Source organism: Dermochelys coriacea, chromosome 1, assembly GCF_009764565.3.
Source record: "Dermochelys coriacea isolate rDerCor1 chromosome 1, rDerCor1.pri.v4, whole genome shotgun sequence".
Classification (NCBI taxonomy): domain Eukaryota; kingdom Metazoa; phylum Chordata; order Testudines; family Dermochelyidae; genus Dermochelys; species Dermochelys coriacea.
Genome location: NC_050068.2, coordinates 292,472,516 through 292,493,490, shown reverse-complemented (window position 1 = coordinate 292,493,490; position 20,975 = coordinate 292,472,516). Strand labels below are relative to the sequence as shown.

The window sequence follows — 20,975 nt, the reverse complement described above, 5'->3', positions numbered from 1 at the left end:
AAGTCCTACATGTGGGTCCGTGAATGGGGGTAAGTGGAACAGAGAGATGGAAAGATGGATAGGGTAAATTAAAAAGAGAGAAGTTGAGTGATCTTGGAAGGAGAGAGTGTAGGGAAAACAGGAGAAGCAAGGAGATACAAATTATAAAGGAGGTAAAGAGAAAATCTAAGGTGGGAAAGGGAATAAAATATGAGAGAGAGGAGGAAGAAAGAAACAAAAGACAACTCAGGAAAAGATGCACCATGATCAGCTATTATAGGAAAGAGAAGTGGAGCAAAGGGAAATATTACAAAATTAATGCAAGGTACTGTATGTAATAAGCAAGGTTGATTGAATAGTACTTGTAAAATGCATTATTTAAGCAATTTTACTGTTCTTTGTGGAATAATTTTATTCAGTTAAGACATCTGTGGATTTAAACAGCATTACAGCTGACCAAATACTATTCAGCAAATATATTGCTCAGCTAATACTAATTGAATATATTCAGCGAATACTTTTTCTGCTATTTGACCAGCTCTAGTAAGTTAAATTATATATAATAGAAAGTTGGCAATATATTGCAATTTAATACAGGGTAGAATTAAGAGTATACAATGTTTTATTCTTTTCAACGACAGATTGATTTTGGCAGAATGTTCCATCAAGAAAATTGAACTGAAATGTTTCCAGTCTGGAATTTCAAAACTTTTAATTTAGATACAAAAATGTCAAAACTAAACATTCTGACATTTCTGGATCAAAAAGTTTCAGAACACTTTATTTTGTCAAAAGTTTCAATATTTCAACATTTCATCCCAGTTTAGAACAAAAAAATCAATTGTCACAATATTGAAATTTTCTACAGGACAATTTCCATCGCTCAGTTCTACTAGAGGCCTTGTTTAGGTTGGGTTCCCATGAACTATGCATTGTTCAGACATATAATAAGTGACCATCACTGCCCCAAAGAGTGCTGTTACTTGCAGTGTGATATATGTATAAGATTCTGGAATCTCCAGATATACTTGGTAGCCATTTTTCCTTTATATAGGTGACAGTCAGAAATATATATTTAGGAGGATAGTGCTGAGTGTAGCGAGAATGTAGCAGGATCCACTGCCCATTGAAACCAGAAATCTAGAGGAGAAAAATGTTAACTGAGATAATTTCTCTGATACACCAAATGAGTACTTTGACATTCTAAACAAGAACACTAACAGTGGATACTGAGACAGTGATAAAGGCTGACCTGAGACACAAAATCACTGTGGGTCCTCTATACATGCAATCTAGTGTTTTACTGAACTTTTAATGTATTGGCAGGGATGCCCAATACAAGATTTTCAGTGTAAATAAGCATCAAGGAAAGTCTCTAGCACATATAGTTAACGTATAGACAATATAGTATATTACCTAAATAGTCTATGTTAATATCACGTTTTTCAGTCATCAGGGATGCTTCAGGTACCACTGGGATAGATTTGGTTCAATTACCTAATCAATATGGTAATACCTATAATGTAAGGGAAGTAAGAATGGTCTAGTGGGTGGAGCATTGGACTAGGATTTGAGACCTTGGTTCAATTCCCAGTTCAGCCACAGACTATGATCTGGGCAAGCCCCTTAAATACTCTGACTTATCTTCTTCTGTAAAATGGATGTGAAGGATGTGGGGTTTTCTGTAACATTTTATTAATATTATATGTCAATCTGATTGTTGTTGTGTTGTTTACTAGAGTATTACAAAGGGTTAATTCAAGCAGAAGGTTGGCATCTACACAGGACAGAAGAAAATAGACTTCAAAGCAGCAGGTTTTATGCATTATACTTTAAGTATTTGTAATTGGGCTATTTGACACTATCTCCAACCCCCAGGTATGCTGACCAAAGCAGTTTGGACAGGTTCCAAGGGGCAGAGGAGAAGACAAAGAACTTAGCAGGATTTCACAGAGGGCTTGTCTCCACAAACATAGTTTGTGGCAAGCTGGGGTGTGATTCTACCCCTCACTAGACCCTACTGTGTCTGTAAAAAGAACAGGAGTACTTGTGGCACCTTAGAGACTAACAAGTGCCACAAGTACTGCTGTTCTTTTTGAGGATACAGACTAACACGGCTGCTACTCTGAAACCTGTCCTTACTGTGTCTGTGTGGACCCTACTGATGCATATTAACAGTTTGTTAAAGCACTTTGATCTAGTCCAGTTTCAAAGAGGATTAGATTAAAACACATTAATGAACTGTTAATGTGCATCAGCAGGGTCCAAATGGAGGTAGGTCACAGAGAATTTAGAAGACAAACAGAAAAACCAATAACACAGAGCCATATGCACCTCTACCCCGATATAACACGAATTAGAATATATCATGGTAAAGCAGCGCTCTGGGGGGCAGGGCTGAGCACTCTGGTATATCAGCACTTCAGTGTGTCTGGCTCTGACACGCTGCTCTGAGCGGCGTGTTAAGGGTGCCGGTCTGGGGCTGAGCGGTTGGATAAGGGGCAGAGGGTCTCAGGGGGCGGTCAGAAAGCAGGGAGGGTTGGATGGTCCGGAGGTTCTGGGGGAGTTGGATGGGGCGTGGGAGTCCCGAAGGGCCTGTCAGGGGGCAGGGGTGTGGATAGGAAGGAGGGTCGGGGCAGTCAGGGGACAGGGAGCAGGGGGTTTGGGTAGGGGGTGATTAGGGATGGGGGTCTCTGGAGGGGGTGGTTGGGGACAAGGAGCAGGGGGACTTAGCTAGGGAGTGGGGTCTTGGGAGGGGTGCTTAGGGCAGGGGGGTCTCTGGAGGGGGTAGTCAGGGGACAAGGAGCAGGGGGAGTTAGATGGGTTGGGGTTCTGAGGGGTCAGTCAGGGTGGGAAGTGACTATTAATAACGGAAATGCTCGAGGCCAAAGCAAGTTGGATATAACGCAGTTTCACCTATAACACGGTAAGATTTTTTGGCTCCTAAGGACCGCGTTATATTGGGGTAGAGGTGTGTTTCCTTTTGTACTAGAAAGATACTGAAAGGGAAAACCTAATTGTTCATGTAGACAAAGCCAGAGACCAGCCCTGAGCAGTCACAGTTGGTACACAGGGTGCTGTAGCCCTGGTACCCAGTGTGAGAGTGGGAGTATCTCAAGGTTCCACCCTGAGAGAGGTGAAGGGGCAGGGTCTATCACCTGTGTTGCTACCCACAGAGAGCTATCCCAGGACTGTGACAATGGGAATACATTTGTCTACCTCACAAGGGGGGGCAGTGAGCATAAAATCCATTAACAATTGTGGCGCTGCTCACATACTACAGTGATCAGGACCATATAAGTTCTTAGATAGACAAGTACAACAGCATGGATTTTTATGAACAGCAATGAGAAGGATTTAGTGTTAATATATGCCTCTCTCTTAATTCCTAGTTTTTATTTTGTCTTTTTGTATCAGAATCCACTTATAGCTTGCTGCAAGGCAAAATCCCCTCCAGCCTGACTCTACCTTCTCCTATAGTGGAAAAACTCCACAAATTCCTACAGAAGACGTCACCTGTAGAAACCATTTACTATATCGCATATTTGTATAGAATTGTGACTTAAATATGACAAGTACTATATCCAACAATTTCTGTATGTATATTCATAATGCACACAGGAATATTAGTAAAAGGAGAAAGTAAATTTGGGATTCTCCAGCCTTAGGGGCCCAGTTCTGCTGCCACTGAAAACAACAGATTTGCCATTTTCTTCATTGGCAAGAGGACTGAGTCCTTAAATACAGATGAGGACTAGGCACATATCCATTGGGATAGAATAGGAGGAATAGACACCTGGAATTAATGTAATCTGCTACCTTAATATCTTTAATTTAATAAAAGGGACTGAGACATTCTTTGGAGCATGCATGTGTAATGGGTCCCCGAGGGAACTTTCTGAATCAAAAGATGTCTCTTGGATATTTTAGTTGGCAACTAGGGCCATGAAGCAACACTGTGATTCCTCTCACTGTTCACCACAAAACATTCTGTAATTTAATAATATGTATTCTCTGGAAAAATGCATATTATAAAGCAATTTAACAAGTTTCTACTCCGAAATGTGACCATGGACTTGGTCTACACAAGAAAGTCCCACCACTTTACCTTAAGGTATGATTTTCAACTGATTTAGTTAAATAAGTGCAAGAGGTTGGGAGGACACTATTATTTTAGGTTTAAACCAGGCTTATTTTGATTTTAGGTTAATCTGATTGGGAACAGGCTTAGACTAAACCAAAATAAGCCACTTCTAAACTGAATATCCACAGAGGGATTTGCACCAGGTCAACTAAATTGGTTAAAAACGGATTTAAGTCAAACAGGTGCCACTTCTATATTTAGACAAGGCCACTGTCAAAACAGAAAGGAAGGCTTGTCCTGTTGTTAAGGCCTAAGCAAATCTGAATTCAGGTCCCAACTCTGTCACAAATTCTGTGTGTAACTCTGATCAAGTAACTTATTCTCTCTGGGCCTTAGTTAACCACCTATCAGGATAATAATCCTTCCTTTGTCCAACTTCTCAATTTATACTGTAAACTCCTTGGGGCAAGGACTGTCTTTTACTATGCCAGTCTTGGTTAGGGATGTAATTAAGGCTGCACGTCTTTCACAGAGATTATGGAAGTCATGAATTCAGTGACTTTTTGGGACCTCTGTGACTTCTGCAGCAGTCAATGTGGCTGACCCGAGGGTCGGCCGTAGCAGCTGGGATGGCCCTGGGGCCAGAAGCACTGGCTGTTGCTTGGGCAGCTCCAGGCACTGGCCTGGAGCTACAGCAGGGTCTTGGGACACATCCCCTGGAGCTGCAGCAGGGCCCCAGGCGGCCCCCCTGGAACCTCCCCCCAGAGCAGCAGCAGCGGTGCCCCGGGGGCCCCCTTCCCCAAAGCACCTGGGAGTCCACCAGAGCACCTAAGATTTAGTCGGGGTATTTATAGTACAGGTCACGGGTTGTGAATTTTTGTTTATTGCCTGTGATCTGTCCATGACTTTTATTAAAAACACCCGTGACTAAACCATAGCCTTAGCCATAATACAAATAACAGGATCTTTATAGGGCTTGTCTACACAGGAAAATTATTCTGGAATAAGGTAGAATGTGACTGTAAAGCAGAATAGCTGTTCCCTTTTTCCAAAACTATTCTGGAATAATTCCATGTGTAGACAAGGCCTTTCTCAACAGGTCTGCTCCTGTTGTGTATTCAGAGTCATATCTGCAGACTCTCATGACAAAATCATACTTTTCATGCCTGTTAATACTGCACAGCCAACACAGATATGGAAGAACGAGAGAAATTATATTCCTTCTGACCTGAGCTGAAAATTGAAGATGAAATCAGATTGAGCCTAACTAACATATGTCCCCAGCTGGAAAAACTGTGCAAGGAGAAGCAGGCATATCCATCCCATTAAGAAGACTCCTGGTCTGCAAGTTATATTTTATTTACAATATTTGATTCTTTTTTAATTAGTAAAGAATAGGGTTGGGTCTTTACTTACACAGCACAGAAATTCAGATTTTATACAAAAAAAAATTGAATACATAATACAGTTTTGAAGTTGGAAAACTATTTTTTAACTCAAGTAATAACACTTTTTTTAGCAATTTTGTTACATTATTGTATTGCTTATAGTTCACTTTTAAACATAATTGTGTTTTCCTTAGCTGAATGCCACATTTTGCTCTCAACATTTTTTTTAAGTGTAATTTTACTAAAATTATTTGATTTCAAAGATCTTGAAGCATTTCTTTGAGTGCATATTGCTTGGGCTTTCTATCATTCCAATTGTTTACACTAAAATGAAAAAGAAACATGTACATTGTTTATTTACTGTATTATAGTTATATGTAGTAATAATTAAAATTAATAATTTTCCTCAAGAAGTGTTAATAGTGGGCCTCAGTGCTGATTGCAGCTGCACACGTGGGCCTCAAGGAAAAAAGTTTGGAAACCCCAGCAATAAAGGTCTATAAAATCATGAATAGTGTGGAAAAAGTAAATGGAGAAGTGTTATTTACCCTTTCACACAATACAAAACCAGGGGTCACCTGATGAAATTAATAGACAACAGGTATAATACAAACCAGAGGAAGTATTCTTGCATACAATGCACAAGGAACTTATGCAACTCATTGCCATGGGATGTTGTGATAGCCAAAAGTATAACTGGGTTCAAAAAAGAACAGGATAAATTCCGGGAGGAAAAGTCCATCAATGCTATTAGCCAAAATGGTCAGAACAGAACCCTATGGTTGGGGTGAAACCAAACCTCTGACTACCAGAAACTGGGAGTGGAAGACAGGTGGAGCATTCCAAAATTGCCCTGCTCTGTACTTTCCCCTGAAGCTCTGGTATGGGCCGTTGTTGGAGACAGCTACTGGGTAAGATGGACTGTGGTGTGGCCCACTATGCTTACATGCTCTTATCTTCTTACCCAGAATATCATTTAGCTCACTTGTTAGATGCATTTGGAGTATAATGTCCAGTTTTAGTTACCATAGTTGAAGACAGACACAATTAAGCTGTAGGTTTCAGAGTAGCAGCCGTGTTAGTCTGTATTCACAAAAAGAAAAGGAGTACTTGTGGCACCTTAGAGACTAACAAATTTATTAGAGCATAAGCTTTCGTGAGCTACAGCTCACTTCATCGGATGCATTTGGTGGAAAATTTCACAAAGGATCTTTGTGAAAGTGCCTCTTCATGAAAATGGAACTCTTGAGCTGGCTGGGAAGTTTCATGAATATCTTGTTTTTCATAAATGTGCCCAGCTGCCTCAGAGCAGTGCTGGCCTGTGCACTTTCACAAAGATCTCGTTCTTTTGTGAAACTAGGCACTAGTGTGTTAGCAACCTTTATTTAACGCCCCCCCCCCACTTGGAAATGAAAGTTGCAAAAAATACGACTTAAGGTTGCATATATAACATACCTATAATACAAAAAAACAAGGACATGAAAAAGGAATATAACAATATCGGCCTTCTACTCCTTCACCCAGAGACCATATTACCACTAAAAACATACATCACACAACTTTAATTTTGCCCCAGTAGATACCAACCAGCTTTCCCCAAATCACTCAGCAGCATAAACAGACCCAACCTTTCTCACACTAATCACTCTGCATTGCTCTTGAAAACCAAACTGGCTCATGCTTGGGGAAGGGCAGCTGGGACAGGAGTCTGGCATCTGGGTAATGGAGAAGAGCTGGGGCTGCAGTGTGCTGCAGGGCGGGTGGGTCTAGCAAGGCTGGAGGAACAGAAAGCATCCCAAAGCACGTAGTGGCCAACACCTCAACTTTTAATTCCCTTGCTGGTGGGTTGCAGAGCCCCTGCAACCCTCCCCAGCCCTTTTGCCTGAGTCCCCATGGCAGGAGCGCCAGGTGAGCGGAGCAGGGCGCAGGGGCACCCATTTTCCCAGGGTCCTCGGGCATGGGACCTGCTGGCCCAGTGGCTAATGCGCCACTGTGTGGTAGGTGTGTTATAGACAGAGCCAGCTGAACGTGCACCCACCCTAGAGCGTTGTGGACGCCACGGTTACTGTAGGACACACTATTTCAAAAAAAAAAAAAAAAAAAAAAGCAAAGGAGGGCTAGTGGCACCTGAGAGACTAACACATTTATTTGAGCATAAGCTTTCGTGAGCTACCGCTCACTTCATCGAATGCATTCGGTGGAAAATACAGTGGGGAGATTTAGATACACAGAGAACATGAAGTGAGCGGTAGCTCACGAAAGCTTATGCTCTAATAAATTTGTTAGTCTCTAAGGTGCCACAAGTCCTCCTTTTCTTTTTCCACTGAATGCATCCGATGAAGTGAGCTGTAGCTCACGAAAGCTTATGCTCAAATAAATGTGTTAGTCTCTCAGGTGCCACTAGCCCTCCTTTGCTTTTTGCGAATACAGACTAACACGGCTGCTACTCTGAAACCTGCTACTTCAAAAGGGACCGTCGCCCCGGGGTGCAGGGCTGGGGCTGCCCGGCCCCCCAGGGACACGCTGACGAAAGGCGCTAGGTGTCACTTGTTATCCCGCCCGAGCCCGCAAAGCCCCTTAGGGGACGGTCTCTCGCCGCTTACAAAGACGAGGGGGCAGCGCCTCTCCGCGGCTAGGGTCGCAGCCCGGCTCTCCCCGCCCCCGGGCCGTGCGTGCGGAAGTGGGCCCGACGCGGCGCCGCCCGGGATTGTGGGAGCGGGAGGGGACCCGAGGTGGAAGGTTTCCGGCGCTTTCGCGCAGACGTGTCCGGCCGCGGCCCCCGCGGAGCCCGCTGCCGCCGCTGCCGGCGCCATGTCCGGGACCAGCAGCCCCGAGGCCGTGAAGAAGCTGCTGGAAAACACGCAGGGAGACCTGCGGGGCCTGAGCCTGGAGTGTCGGAAGAAATTCCCCCCCGTCAAGGAGGTGAGGGGCTGGGGGCGCCCGGATGGGGGCGCCCTCTCCTCAGGCCCTGGGCCAGAAGGCGGTGGGGCAGCGTCCCCGTCTCACCCCCTGCCCTGGGAGCCCCCTCAGCTAGGCCGGCGCCTGGGAGGGCCGGGGCTGCGGCCTGCGTGCGTGGTGGGTGTGCTGAGCCCGCCTGTGCTGGGCAGGTGCCGGGTGCGGGCCGGGAACCCGAGCTGTGTTGCTGACAACTTGGGTCTGTCTTTGCCCCGGTTTATAAACCATCGGGAAGTTGTGGCGCTTCGAGTTGGACTTGGAACTTTTCAAGCCTAGTCTTTGCCCGGAGTTGGGGCGGGGGGAGTTTCGTTCAGGCTGGTTCAGCAGGCTGAGCTCAGGCAGTGTGTTGAAAAATGCTGCTTGTCGTCTCCCCCGCCCCACCAAAAAAGTCTTATGGACTTTCCATAATCAGTTCAGGTGGGGGTTGAAAGATGAAATTTAGCAGGGAGCTAACCCCTAGAAAGGAGAAGTGACTGAATGACTTGATGAAATTTGCCTGAAGCCTGCCTGAGTTATGAGGCTTTGCACATATATTGTAAATATTTAACAATAACAGTATTTTTAACAGGAGTCAACCATGGTAAAAGAAAGGGAAGGTAGGCTGCATTAGGTGTATATTGCTAATTTAGGCCCTGGTAATGTGGGGGCAGATCCCTCCACTTGCATGCCACCACACTGACTTTCGTGCGGCTTCATATATGTACAGGGTTCCAAATTCACAGATCTAGTTGTGACACTGAGGTGTTATCTGTGGAGTGGATTTGTACATCTCCCCAATGAAGGTGGTCTCCAAATTCAGTGTACTTTGTTTAGAACCACTGAAATCTTTGTCAGCAGGTAAAGTTATCCATGATAGGCCCGGCGTACACTAAGAGAATCAGAGCTCTTCATGAACTCTTTCTTTGGGCATGTGCTTTACATGTCAACAAGTTGTTTTGATTTCAGGTGAAGGAACTTCTTTTCTTTTAAAAAAAAAAAAAAAAAAAGCTTTGTTTTTCATTCATGAAATTTCTACATTAAGATAATACATTTGATTCCATACTGAAATCAAAATTAAGGTTGCAAATGCAATCTTAGACATCATCAACTTCAAAATCGCGCTTGTCCAAATTTTTTACCTCATTTCTTAACGTGTCAAGATTACTATAGCTGAAAGATAGGATTTTCCTTTTTTTATTATTTTATGCATTTGACAATATTTTGTGTGTAGTTAGTTTTTTCCTTTTTTCACCTTGATAGTCTGTCACTTCCCATTTTTTGTGGGTTTTTCACACACAAACAAGAGGAGGAAAAACACACTTAAAACTGTAAAAATGATTGTAAAACCACAAAAACTGAAAGGTTGTGTTACCTGAAACAACTAATTTCTTTTGACTATATTTTACATTGACTCCTCTTTAACTCTGCTTAATTTTGCATATGTAGTAATGATGTAGGTCTTTAATCACATGATCATATATCTCAGATACCACCATGTCATAACAATTTTTCGTTCTCATTGTAAAGTCCTTAGTGCAGGGGTTCTCAAACTTCATTGCACTTTGACTCCCTTTTGACAGTAAAAATTACTACAGAACCCCAGAAGGGGGGACCGAAGCCTGAGCCTGCCCAAGCCCCGCTACCCTGAGGTGGAGGGGCAAAGCCAAAGCCCCACTGCCCTAGGCCGGGGGGCCAAAGCCCCACTGCCCCAGGCCTGTAACCTTAGCTCCGCTACCAAGGGCTGAAGCACTTGGGCTTTGGCCCTGGCCCCCAGCAAGTCTAAGGCAGCCCAGGCGACCCAATTAAAATGCGGTCGCAACCCACTTTGGGGTCTCGACCCATAGTTTGAGAACCTCTGGCTTAGTGAATGAAGCAGAGCTAATTGTTAAACATTTTGTATGAAAATTAATCTATTTGTCTGACTTAGAGTAATACCCCAACATATAACATGTTGCATGTGAATCTAGGTTGCAGACATTTTTTTATGATATACTGTTTTACTTGAGAAATAATATGTGATCATATACGTTTGCATTGTTGTTGTAGTTACTAAACCTTGAATGGTCTCTTAGAATATGTATATGCAGTGTCGTCCCAGGATGTTACAGAGACAAGGTGGGCGATGTGATATGTTTTATTGGACCAACTTCCGTTGATGAGAGAGACAAGCTTTCAAGCCACACAGAGCTCTTCTTCAGACCAGCTTCTCTCTCACCAACATAAGTTAGCTCCTGTAAGAGACTGTACGTACATCACCCGCCTGTGTCTCTTAGGTTATGTTTTAACTACTTAGGTGGAACAGATTGTTTAACATTATATTTAGTTGTGACGCTATGGGTATGTATACGCTGCAATTAAAAACCCACGGCTGGCTTGTAGCTTGTGTCGGCTCACTCGGGCTAAGGGGCTGTTTAATTGCAGTGTAGATGTCTGGGCTTGGGCTGTGGCCCAAGTTCTGGGACTCTCCCACCTCACAGGTTCTAGAACCCAGGCTTCAGCCCAAGCCCAAACATCTGCATTGGAGTTAAACAGCTCCTTACCTCAAGCTCCAAGCCCCATGAGCCCAGTCAACTGGTACGGGCCAGCCATGGATTTTTAATTGCAGTGTAGACATTACTCTATGAGAACATTTCCCAGACCTGAAGAAGAGCTCTGTGTAGCTCAAAAGTTTGTCTTTTTCACCAACAGAAGTTGGTCCAATTAAAGATATTACCTCAGAGAGTCATTGTGTTTGCTAATCTGTGAGGTTGAGAAAACTTGGAATTGGTTCAATTATGAATAGCTGTGGCATGAGGAGGAGAGAAATCATGAAATACACTCTTCATCTCCCCCCTTATTCTCCCCCCCCCCAAGTCTTAGATGCTTTTTCACAGCATATGTAAGAGCATGTATCCTGAAGCTCCAACAGTTCAGCCAGCATCATCATCCTTTATTCTAGGCTTATACGTTTTTGTAGGAGACCAATAGAGGCGTACCTGGTGATTTACTAGGTGATGTCACTAACAATGACATTTGATTTTGGGCAAAATGGGTCCTACAAACAATCAAAAATTCTAATGCCTTGAGCATACATTGCTGGCAATATTTTGGGTATAGTTAATGTGCTATACTTAACCTTTCTGTAATTCAAGCGTTCTCAAACTTCATTGCACGCGACCCCCTTCTGACAACAAAAATTACTACATGACCCCAGGAGCAGGGACCAAAGCCTGAGCTTGCCCGAGCCCCGGTGCCCCAGGGCTTCAGCCCCAGGCACCAGGGTCTGTAACCTAAGCCCCGCCACCCAGGGCTGAAGCACTTGGGCTTTGGCTCCGAGCAGTGGGGCTCGGGCTTTGGCTTCAGCCCTGGGCCCCAGCAAGTCTAATGCCAACCCTGGAGACCCCACTTTTGGATCCTGACCCACAGTTTGGGAACCACTGCTGTAATTGAATGGAAAAAACATCAATTTGCTATTGAAGTTGACATTCAAACTGCACCTTGTGTATTTCTTCATTTTTGGCTGTGTCATGTAATGGTATACAAGTCTTATTTGTATCTCTCTAGATTTACACTATTACATAGAAGTGTTTTGAAAATGAAAAATATATTCTGATGCCGAAGAGTGATGTGATGATCATAAAGCTGTGAAATGCCTCATCAGTTTTTATTGGTAAAGTTAATTACACTGATGCAGAATTTACTCCAGTTTACAGAATTCTATTTCTGTACTATAGAAATTGTCCCTACCTGATGTGGTAGAATATGAGAGCAAAAAGTGGAAGATTAAACCACTTGCTTATGGTTAAAGTACTAATGGTTGATCCTCATGTTTACTACTCATAAGATATTAAATAACCTGAATTGTTTCTATATACAATAAAAATGTTTATCATTCGCTATAATTATTATTTTGTTTTTAACATGCTAGGCTGGTAGTCTTTGTCCTTTTTTGGGAGGAAGTAAATGCTTAACTTCTAAATTTGAATTGAACTGCATGGTATTAATAATCCAAAACACAACTAACCACTATTTTAACCTATAAGTGTTGCAGTGCTATGCTGGGTGTTAGTGCAAAATGAACTGACAATGTTATTTGTAATTATTTAATCAGAGCGAATGATCTGGCAGCAAATAATTTGGCAGGTGTGCTACCAGTACTATAGAGTTAATCTTAAACAACATGCTTATTTGGATTTGGCAATTACCATATTTTTAGCTATTAGGGAATTGGAATTAGGAATATTGTTTTATCCTGGTGTTTAAAATAGTTATTGGATTAATTTGTGTGACCACTGACTTTCTAAGTATTAGAAGAAAGTACAGTTTTGTAAGAAACGTCTGATTTGGCCTAACTTCATCTTCCCCACATAACAGAATAGACAGACAAAATATGAACTCGGCATAAATTGTAAAAACAAAAAAACAAAAAAACAAAAAAACAAACCCCAACCTGCATGTTGAAGTTTACAATTTAGCATCACTAGCCGCTATTTCAGTAGGAAATCGGGAATAGGATCTAAGGCACCAATCAACCATAATATTAAGTTGCCCCTACAAATGCATAGTTTGACAGAGCTCTTTCTTCTGTAAGGAACAGAAAGTATACATTTCATCAAACTGCTAATAATAGAATCATAGGACTGGAAGGCACCTCGAGAGGTCATCTAGTCCAGTCCTCTGTAGTCATGGCAGGACTAAGTGTTATCTGGACCATCCCTAACAGGTGTTTGTCCACCCTGCTCTTTAAAATCCCCAATGATGATGATTCCACAACTTCCCTATGCAATTTATTCCAATGCTTAACCACCTGACAGGAAGTTTTTTCCAGATGTCCAACCTAAACTGCCCTTGCAGCAATATGAGCCCATTGCTTCTTGTCCTATCCTTAGAGGTTAAAGAGAACAATTTTTCTCTCTATTTCTTATAACAACCTTTTATGTACTTGAAACCTTTTATGTACTTGTTATCATGTCCCTTCTCAGTCTTCTCTTCTCCAGACTAAACGAACCCAATTTTTTCCATCTTCCTTTCATAAGTCATGTTTTCTTTTAATAATTCTCTGGATTTTCTCCAGTTTGTCCTCATCTTTCCTGAAATCTGGCGGCCAGAATTGGATACAATACTCCAGTTGAGCCTAATCAGCGTGGAGTAGAATGGAATAATTACTTCTTGTGTCTTGCTTACAACGCTCATGCTAATGCATCCCAGAATATTTGATTTTTTTGCAACAGTGTTACACTGTTGACTCGTATTTAGCTTGTGATCCACTATGACCCCCAGATGCCTTTCCACAGTACTCCATCCTAGGCAGTCATTTCCCATTTTGTATGTGTGGAACTGATTGTTTCTTCCTAAGTGGAATTCTTTGCATTTATCCTGAGCCCTGGTCTACACTGCGGGGGTGGAGGGGATGTATATAGGTTAAGCAACTTCAGCTACACGAATAACGTAGGTGAAATCGATGTACTTCTATTGACTTACCGTGGTGAGTTGACTGCTCCCACTCCCCCATCGACTCTCCCTGCGCCTCTCGCTGCGCTGGAGTACAGGAGTCGACAGGGGAGTGCTCGGCGGTCGATTTATCACGTCTAGTCTAGTTTGACTCGTCTAGATGTGATAAATTGATCCCCACTGGATCCATTGCTGCCCGCTGATCTGGCGGGTAGTGAAGACATACCCTTATTGAATTTCATCCTATTTCGTCCAGATCATTTTGAATATGAATCCTATCCTCCAAAGTACTTTCAACCTCTCTTAGCTTGGTATCGTCCACAAACTCTCTATACAATTATCTAAATCATTTATGAAGATACTGAACAGAGCCAGATCCAGGACTGATCCATGAGAGACCCCACTCAATACGCTCTTCCAGCTTAACTGTGAACCACTTTCTGGGAATGGTTTTCCAGTCAGCTATGCACCCACCTTACAGTATCTCCATCTAGGCAATATTTCCCTAGTTTGTTTGAGACGTTTATGTGAGACAGTATCAAAAGTCAAGTCTTACTAATGTCAAGATATCACATCTTCTGCTTCCCTGATAGCCACAAGTCTTGTTACCCTGTCAAAGACAGCTATTATCTTGGTTTGACACCATTTGTTTTTGACATTTTGACAATTTGCTGTTACTTATCGCCTTATTTTGGTGTTGGCAAATTGATTGCTTAATTATTTACTCCATAATGATTGAAAGTAAAAAGGTTCTATTGGTATCTTCCTGTATTTTAGGGTGACTTCTGCTGAAATAACTTTGGAAAAGCAGACATTGGGGACTAAGTCATAGTTCAAATACTCTTTTCCTTGCTTTCTTTGTCTTGTTCCAGACTGTCCCTTAACATAAGTTAGAGAAAAGGAGTACTTGTGGCACCTTAGAGACTAACAGATTTATTTGAGCATAAGCTTCGTGAGCTACAGCTCACTTCATCGATGCATTCAGTGGAGAGACATGGTGAGCGAGGTAATCTTTTATTTGACCAACTTCTATTGGTGAAAGAGACAAGCTTTAGAGCTACACAGAGCTCTTCTTTCCAGACCTGAAGAGGAGCTCTGTGTGTGGCTCAAAAGCTTGTCTCTTTCACCAACAGAATGCTACATTAACATAAGCTGCCATTCTTGAATGTTAGTACTTTCCCAGTTGAGTCAGCATCTGTATGAATTGCAATGGAATTGCACAATTTTAGAGTAAATTCAGATTACTGTATCTGAAAGCCACTATGCAAGAATAAAAGGAGTACTTGTGTCACCTTAGAGACTAACAAATTTAATAGAGCATAAGCTTTTGTGAGCTACAGCAAATGCATCTGATGAAGTGAGCTGTAGCTCACGAAAGCTTATGCTCTAATAAATTTTTTAGTCTCTAAGGTGCCACAAGTACTCCTTTTCTTTTTGCGAATACAGACTAACACGGCTGCTACTCTGAAACCTATGCAAGAATGCAGCCAGAGTTGTGGTGAAAGGAAATCCTGCAGGAAAATGAAGGAGGACATAGAATTCTCACTTGCGAATTAACTCTCTGCATGTATTTTTTTTAAATGACAGTTCTAAATTCATTTCTATTCTACTTGTTTGAAATACCTTCAAAAAAAGCTTAAAATGTTTTTATACTTTCTAGATAACAATTTTTTCATCCTTGTGTCTGATTGTGTTCCTTTTTTCAACATTAAATGTTTAATTCTCCTGGTGTCTCTTGTTCACCCACCTTTCCTACTCCCTTTCATTTGGAATGGAGCAGAAACAGACATAACTGCTTTTGTTGATGAGTTTTATAGAACTCTTCAGCCTGCTAAAACAGTATTTTGGAATCAGTATTGTAGACTGATATCACCACAGATCTGGGAAGAAGGTTAGGGCCCATTCTGCAACCATTTATTCATATAAATCTTGATTCAGCAAATTTGATGCTGGAAGAGCAAGCATCTTAGAGAGGTGATTAAGAAGAAGCAGAAAGCATACAGGGAGTGGAAGATGGGAGGGATCAGCAAGGAAAGCTACCTAATTGAGGTCAGAACATGTAGGGATCAAGTGAGACAGGCTAAAAGTCGAGTAGAGTTGGACCTTGCAAAGGGAATTAAAACGAATAGTAAAAGGTTCTATAGCCATATAAATAAGAAGAAGTGGGGCTGCTAAACACTGAGGGTGGAGTGGAATCATAGAATCATAGAATCATAGAATATCAGGGTTGGAAGGGACCCCAGAAGGTCATCTAGTCCAACCCCCTGCTCAAAGCAGGACCAAGTCCCAGTTAAATCATCCTAGCCAGGGCTTTGTCAAGCCTGACCTTAAAAACCTCTAAGGAAGGAGATTCTACCACCTCCCTAGGTAACGCATTCCAGTGTTTCACCACCCTCTTAGTGAAAAAGTTTTTCCTAATATCCAATCTAAACCTCCCCCATTGCAACTTGAGACCATTACTCCTCGTTCTGTCATCTGCTACCATTGAGAACAGTCTAGAGCCATCCTCTTTGAAACCCCCTTTCAGGTAGTTGAAAGCAGCTATCAAATCCCCCCTCATTCTTCTCTTCTGCAGACTAAACAATCCCAGCTCCCTCAGCCTCTCCTCATAAGTCATGTGCTCTAGACCCCTAATCATTTTTGTTGCCCTTCGCTGTACTCTTTCCAATTTATCCACATCCTTCTTGTAGTGTGGGGCCCAAAACTGGACACAGTACTCCAGATGAGGCCTCACCAGTGTCGAATAGAGGGGAACGATCACGTCCCTCGATCTGCTCGCTATGCCCCTACTTATACATCCCAAAATGCCATTGGCCTTCTTGGCAACAAGGGCACACTGCTGACTCATATCCAGCTTCTCGTCCACTGTCACCCCTAGGTCCTTTTCCGCAGAACTGCTGCCGAGCCATTCGGTCCCTAGTCTGTAGCGGTGCATTGGATTCTTCCATCCTAAGTGCAGGACCCTGCACTTATCCTTATTGAACCTCATTAGATTTCTTTTGGCCCAATCTTCCAATTTGTCTAGGTCCTTCTGTATCCTATCCCTCCCCTCCAGCGTATCTACCACTCCTCCCAGTTTAGTATCATCCGCAAATTTGCTGAGAGTGCAATCCACACCATCCTCCAGATCATTTATGAAGATATTGAACAAAACGGGCCCCAGGACCGACCCCTGGGGCACTCCACTTGACACCGGCTGCCAACTAGACATGGAGCCATTGATCACTACCCGTTGAGCCCGACAATCTAGCCAGCTTTCTACCCACCTTATAGTGCATTCATCCAGCCCATACTTCCTTAACTTGCTGACAAGAATGCTGTGGGAGACCGTGTCAAAAGCTTTGCTAAAGTCAAGAAACAATACATCCACTGCTTTCCCTTCATCCACAGAACCAGTAATCTCATCATAAAAGGCGATTAGATTAGTCAGGCATGACCTTCCCTTGGTGAATCCATGCTGACTGTTCCTGATCACTTTCCTCTCCTCTAAGTGCTTCAGGATTGATTCTTTGAGGACCTGCTCCATGATTTTTCCAGGGACTGAGGTGAGGCTGACCGGCCTGTAGTTCCCAGGATCCTCCTTCTTCCCTTTTTTAAAGATGGGCACTACATTAGCCTTTTTCCAGTCATCCGGGACTTCCCCCGTTCGCCACGAGTTTTCAAAGATAATGGCCAAGGGCTCTGCAATCACAGCCGCCAATTCCCTCAGCACTCTCGGATGCAATTCGTCCGGCCCCATGGACTTGTGCACGTCCAGCTTTTCTAAATAGTCCCTAACCACCTCTATCTCTACAGAGGGCTGGCCATCTCTTCCCCATTTTGTGATGCCCAGCACAGCAGTCTGGGAGCTGACCTTGTTAGTGAAAACAGAGGCAAAAAAAGCATTGAGTACATTAGCTTTTTCCACATCCTCTGTCACTAGCTTGCCTCCCTCATTCAGTAAGGGGCCCACACTTTCCTTGGCTTTCTTCTTGTTGCCAACATACCTGAAGAAACCCTTCTTGTTACTCTTGACATCTCTTGCTAGCTGCAGCTCCAGGTGCGATTTGGCCCTCCTGATATCTTTCCTACATGCCCGAGCAATATTTTTATACTCTTCCCTGGTCATATGTCCAACCTTCCACTTCTTGTAAGCTTCTTTTTTATGTTTAAGATCCGCTAGGATTTCACCATTAAGCCAAGCTGGTCGCCTGCCATATTTACTATTCTTTCGACTCATCGGGATGGTTTGTCCCTGTAACCTCAACAGGGATTCCTTGAAATACAGCCAGCTCTCCTGGACTCCCTTCCCTTTCATGTTAGTCCCCCAGGGGATCCTGGCCATCTGTTCCCTGAGGGAGTCAAAGTCTGCTTTCCTGAAGTCCAGGGTCCGTATCCTGCTGCTTACCTTTCTTCCCTGCGTCAGGATCCTGAACTCAACCAACTCATGGTCACTGCCTCCCAGATTCCCATCCACTTTTGCTTCCCCCACTAATTCTACCCGGTTTGTGAGCAGCAGGTCAAGAAAAGCGCTCCCCCTAGTTGGCTCCCCTAGCACTTGCACCAGGAAATTGTCCCCTACGCTTTCCAAAAACTTCCTGGATTGTCTATGCACCGCTGTATTGCTCTCCCAGCAGATATCAGGAAAATTAAAGTCACCCATGAGAATCAGGGCATGCGATCTAGTAGCTTCCGTGAGTTGCCGGAAGAAAGCTTAAAGTTAAGGAGGTTAAAGATAATCTAGGCATGGCCCAATATCTAAACAAATACTTTGCCTCAGTCTTTAATAAGGCTAAAGAGGATCTTAGGGATAATGGTAGCATGACAAATGGGAATGAGGATATGGAGGTAGATATTACCATCTCTGAGGTAGAAGCGAAACTGAAACAGCTTAATGGGACTAAATCGGGGGGGCCCAGATAATCTTCATCCAAGAATATTAAAGGAATTGGCACCTGAAATTGCAAGCCCATTAGCAAGAATTTTTAATGAATCTGTAAACTCAGGAGTTGTACTGAATGATTGGAGAATTGCTAATATAATTCCTATTTTTAAGAAAGGGGGGAAAAAAAGTGATCCGGGTAACTACAGGCCAGTTAGTTTGACATCTGTAGTATGCAAGGTCCTGGAAAAAATTTTGAAGGAGAAATTAGTTAAGGACATTGAAGTCAATGGTAAATGGGACAAAATACAACATGGTTTTACAAAAGGTAGCTCGTGCCAAACCAACCTAATCTCCTTTTTTGAAAAAGTAACAGATTTTTTAGATAAAGGAAATGCAGTGGATCTCATTTACCTAGATTTCAGTAAGGCATTTGATACCGTGCCACATGGGGAATTATTAGTTAAATTGGAGAAGATGGAGATCAATATGAACATCAAAAGGTGGATAAGGAATTGGTTAAAGGAGAGACTGCAACGAGTCCTACTGAAAGGCGAACTGTCAGGTTGGAGGGAGGTTACCAGTGGAGTTCCTCAGGGATCGGTTTTGGGACCAATCTTATTTAATCTTTTTATTACTGACCTTGGCACAAAAAGTGGGAGTGTGCTAATAAAGTTTGCAGATGATACAAAGCTGGGAGGTATTGCCAATTCAGAGAAGGATCGGGATATTATACAGGAGGATCTGGATGACCTTGTAAACTGGAGTAATAGTAATAGGATGAAATTTAATAGTGAGAAGTGTAAGGTTGTGCATTTAGGGATTAATAACAAGAATTTTAGTTATAAGCTGGGGACGCATCAATTACAAGTAACGGAAGAGGAGAAGGACCTTGGAGTATTGGTTGATCATAGGATGACTATGAACTGCCAATGTGATATGGCTGTGAAAAAAGCTAATGCGGTTTTGGGATGCATCAGGAGAGGCATTTCCAGTAGGGATAAAGAGGTTTTAGTACCATTATACAAAGCACTGATGAGACCTCACCTAGAATGCTGTGTGCAGTTCTGGTCTCCCATGTTTAAAAAGGATGAATTCAAACTGGAGCAGGTACAGAGAAGGGCTACTAGGATGATCTGAGGAATGGAAAACTTGTCTTATGAAAGGAGACTTAAGGAGCTTGGCTTGTTTAGCCTAACGAAAAGAAGGTTGAGGGGAGATATGGTTGCTCTCTCTAAATATATCAGAGGGATAAATACAGGAGAGGGAGAGGAATTATTTCAGCTCGGTACCAATGTGGACACAAGAACAAATGGGTATAAACTGGCCACCAGGAAGTTTAGACTTGAAATCAGACGAAGGTTTTTAACCATCAGAGGAGTGAAGTTTTGGAATAGCCTTCCAAGGGAAGCAGTGGGGGCAAAAGATCTATCTGGTTTTAAGATTCTACTTGATAAGTTTGTGGAGGAGATGGTATGATGGGATAATGGGATTTTGGTAAGTAATTGATCTTTAAATATTCAGGGTAAATAGGCCAAATCCCCTGAGATGGGATATTAGATGGATGGGATCTGAGTTACCCAGGAAAGAATTTTCTGTGGTATCTGGCTGGTGAATCTTGCCCATATGCTCAGGGTTTAGCTGATTGCCATATTTGGGGTCAGCAAGGAATTTTCCTCCAGGGCAGATTGGAGAGGCCCTGGAGGTTTTTTGCCTTCCTCTGTAGCATGGGTGACTTGAGGGAGGCTTCTCTGCTCCTTGAAGTCTTTAAACCATGATTTGAGGACTTCAATAGCTCAGACATAGGTGAGGTTTTTCATAGGAGTGGGTGGGTGAGATTCTGTGGCCTGTGCTGTGCAGGAGGTCGGACTAGATGATCAGAATGGTCCCTTCTGACCTTAGTATCTATGAAAATAGTCCTATTGACTGAGTAAGGGTTGAAAAATTAGGCCCTGAACTGCTGTAGGGCCAAGAAAGGGAGTGCAAACTTTTGGTGGGGGTGGTGGGGGACGGGGAGCTTGTTTCATTACAGTGGAACTGATATGGTTTTGCTGTGCAAAAGGACAGAATTGGGTGAGCCTCTTCATGAGCTCCTTCTGTGTTGCTTTGAACAAGGAACTGTGGGAGGATCAGGAGCCAGGCTTATAGATGTGTCACTATAAACACAAAATGGTTCCACAACAGTCCTTTGTAGTAGTTGTAACAATAATACCTAGCTGTTGTATGGCGCTTTACATCAGTAGATCTTAAAGTGCTTTACAAACCAGGTCACTATTGTTATCTCCGTTTGACAGATGGG

General features: G+C 42.9%; 1 protein-coding gene and 1 long non-coding RNA gene across 8 annotated transcripts in view; one reads left to right on the top strand and one right to left on the bottom strand.

The window, feature by feature from the left end:
• The window catches only part of LOC119853647, a 34,901-nt gene extending 26,754 nt beyond the window's left edge, over positions 1-8,147 (bottom strand). The window contains exon 1 of the long non-coding RNA XR_005292164.2: positions 8,055-8,147. This is a non-coding gene — a long non-coding RNA (uncharacterized LOC119853647). The remainder of the gene's footprint in view (positions 1-8,054) is intronic.
• Positions 8,148-8,159: 12 nt separating this feature from the next.
• MON2 (MON2 homolog, regulator of endosome-to-Golgi trafficking) overlaps positions 8,160-20,975 on the top strand; it is a 164,407-nt gene continuing 151,591 nt past the window's right edge. For 3 of the 7 annotated variants that reach the window (XR_006274838.1, XM_038396881.2, XM_043494084.1), the window contains exon 1: positions 8,162-8,373. Coding sequence is in view for 6 of the 7 variants with exons in the window: in XM_038396881.2 (XP_038252809.2) it covers positions 8,263-8,373 (111 nt within the window). In the remaining variant the exon portion in view is untranslated. Of the gene's footprint in view, positions 8,374-20,975 lie in introns of all 7 variants that reach the window. The other 4 variants (XM_043494092.1, XM_038396926.2, XM_038396908.2 and 1 more) reach the window with 2 other exon arrangements.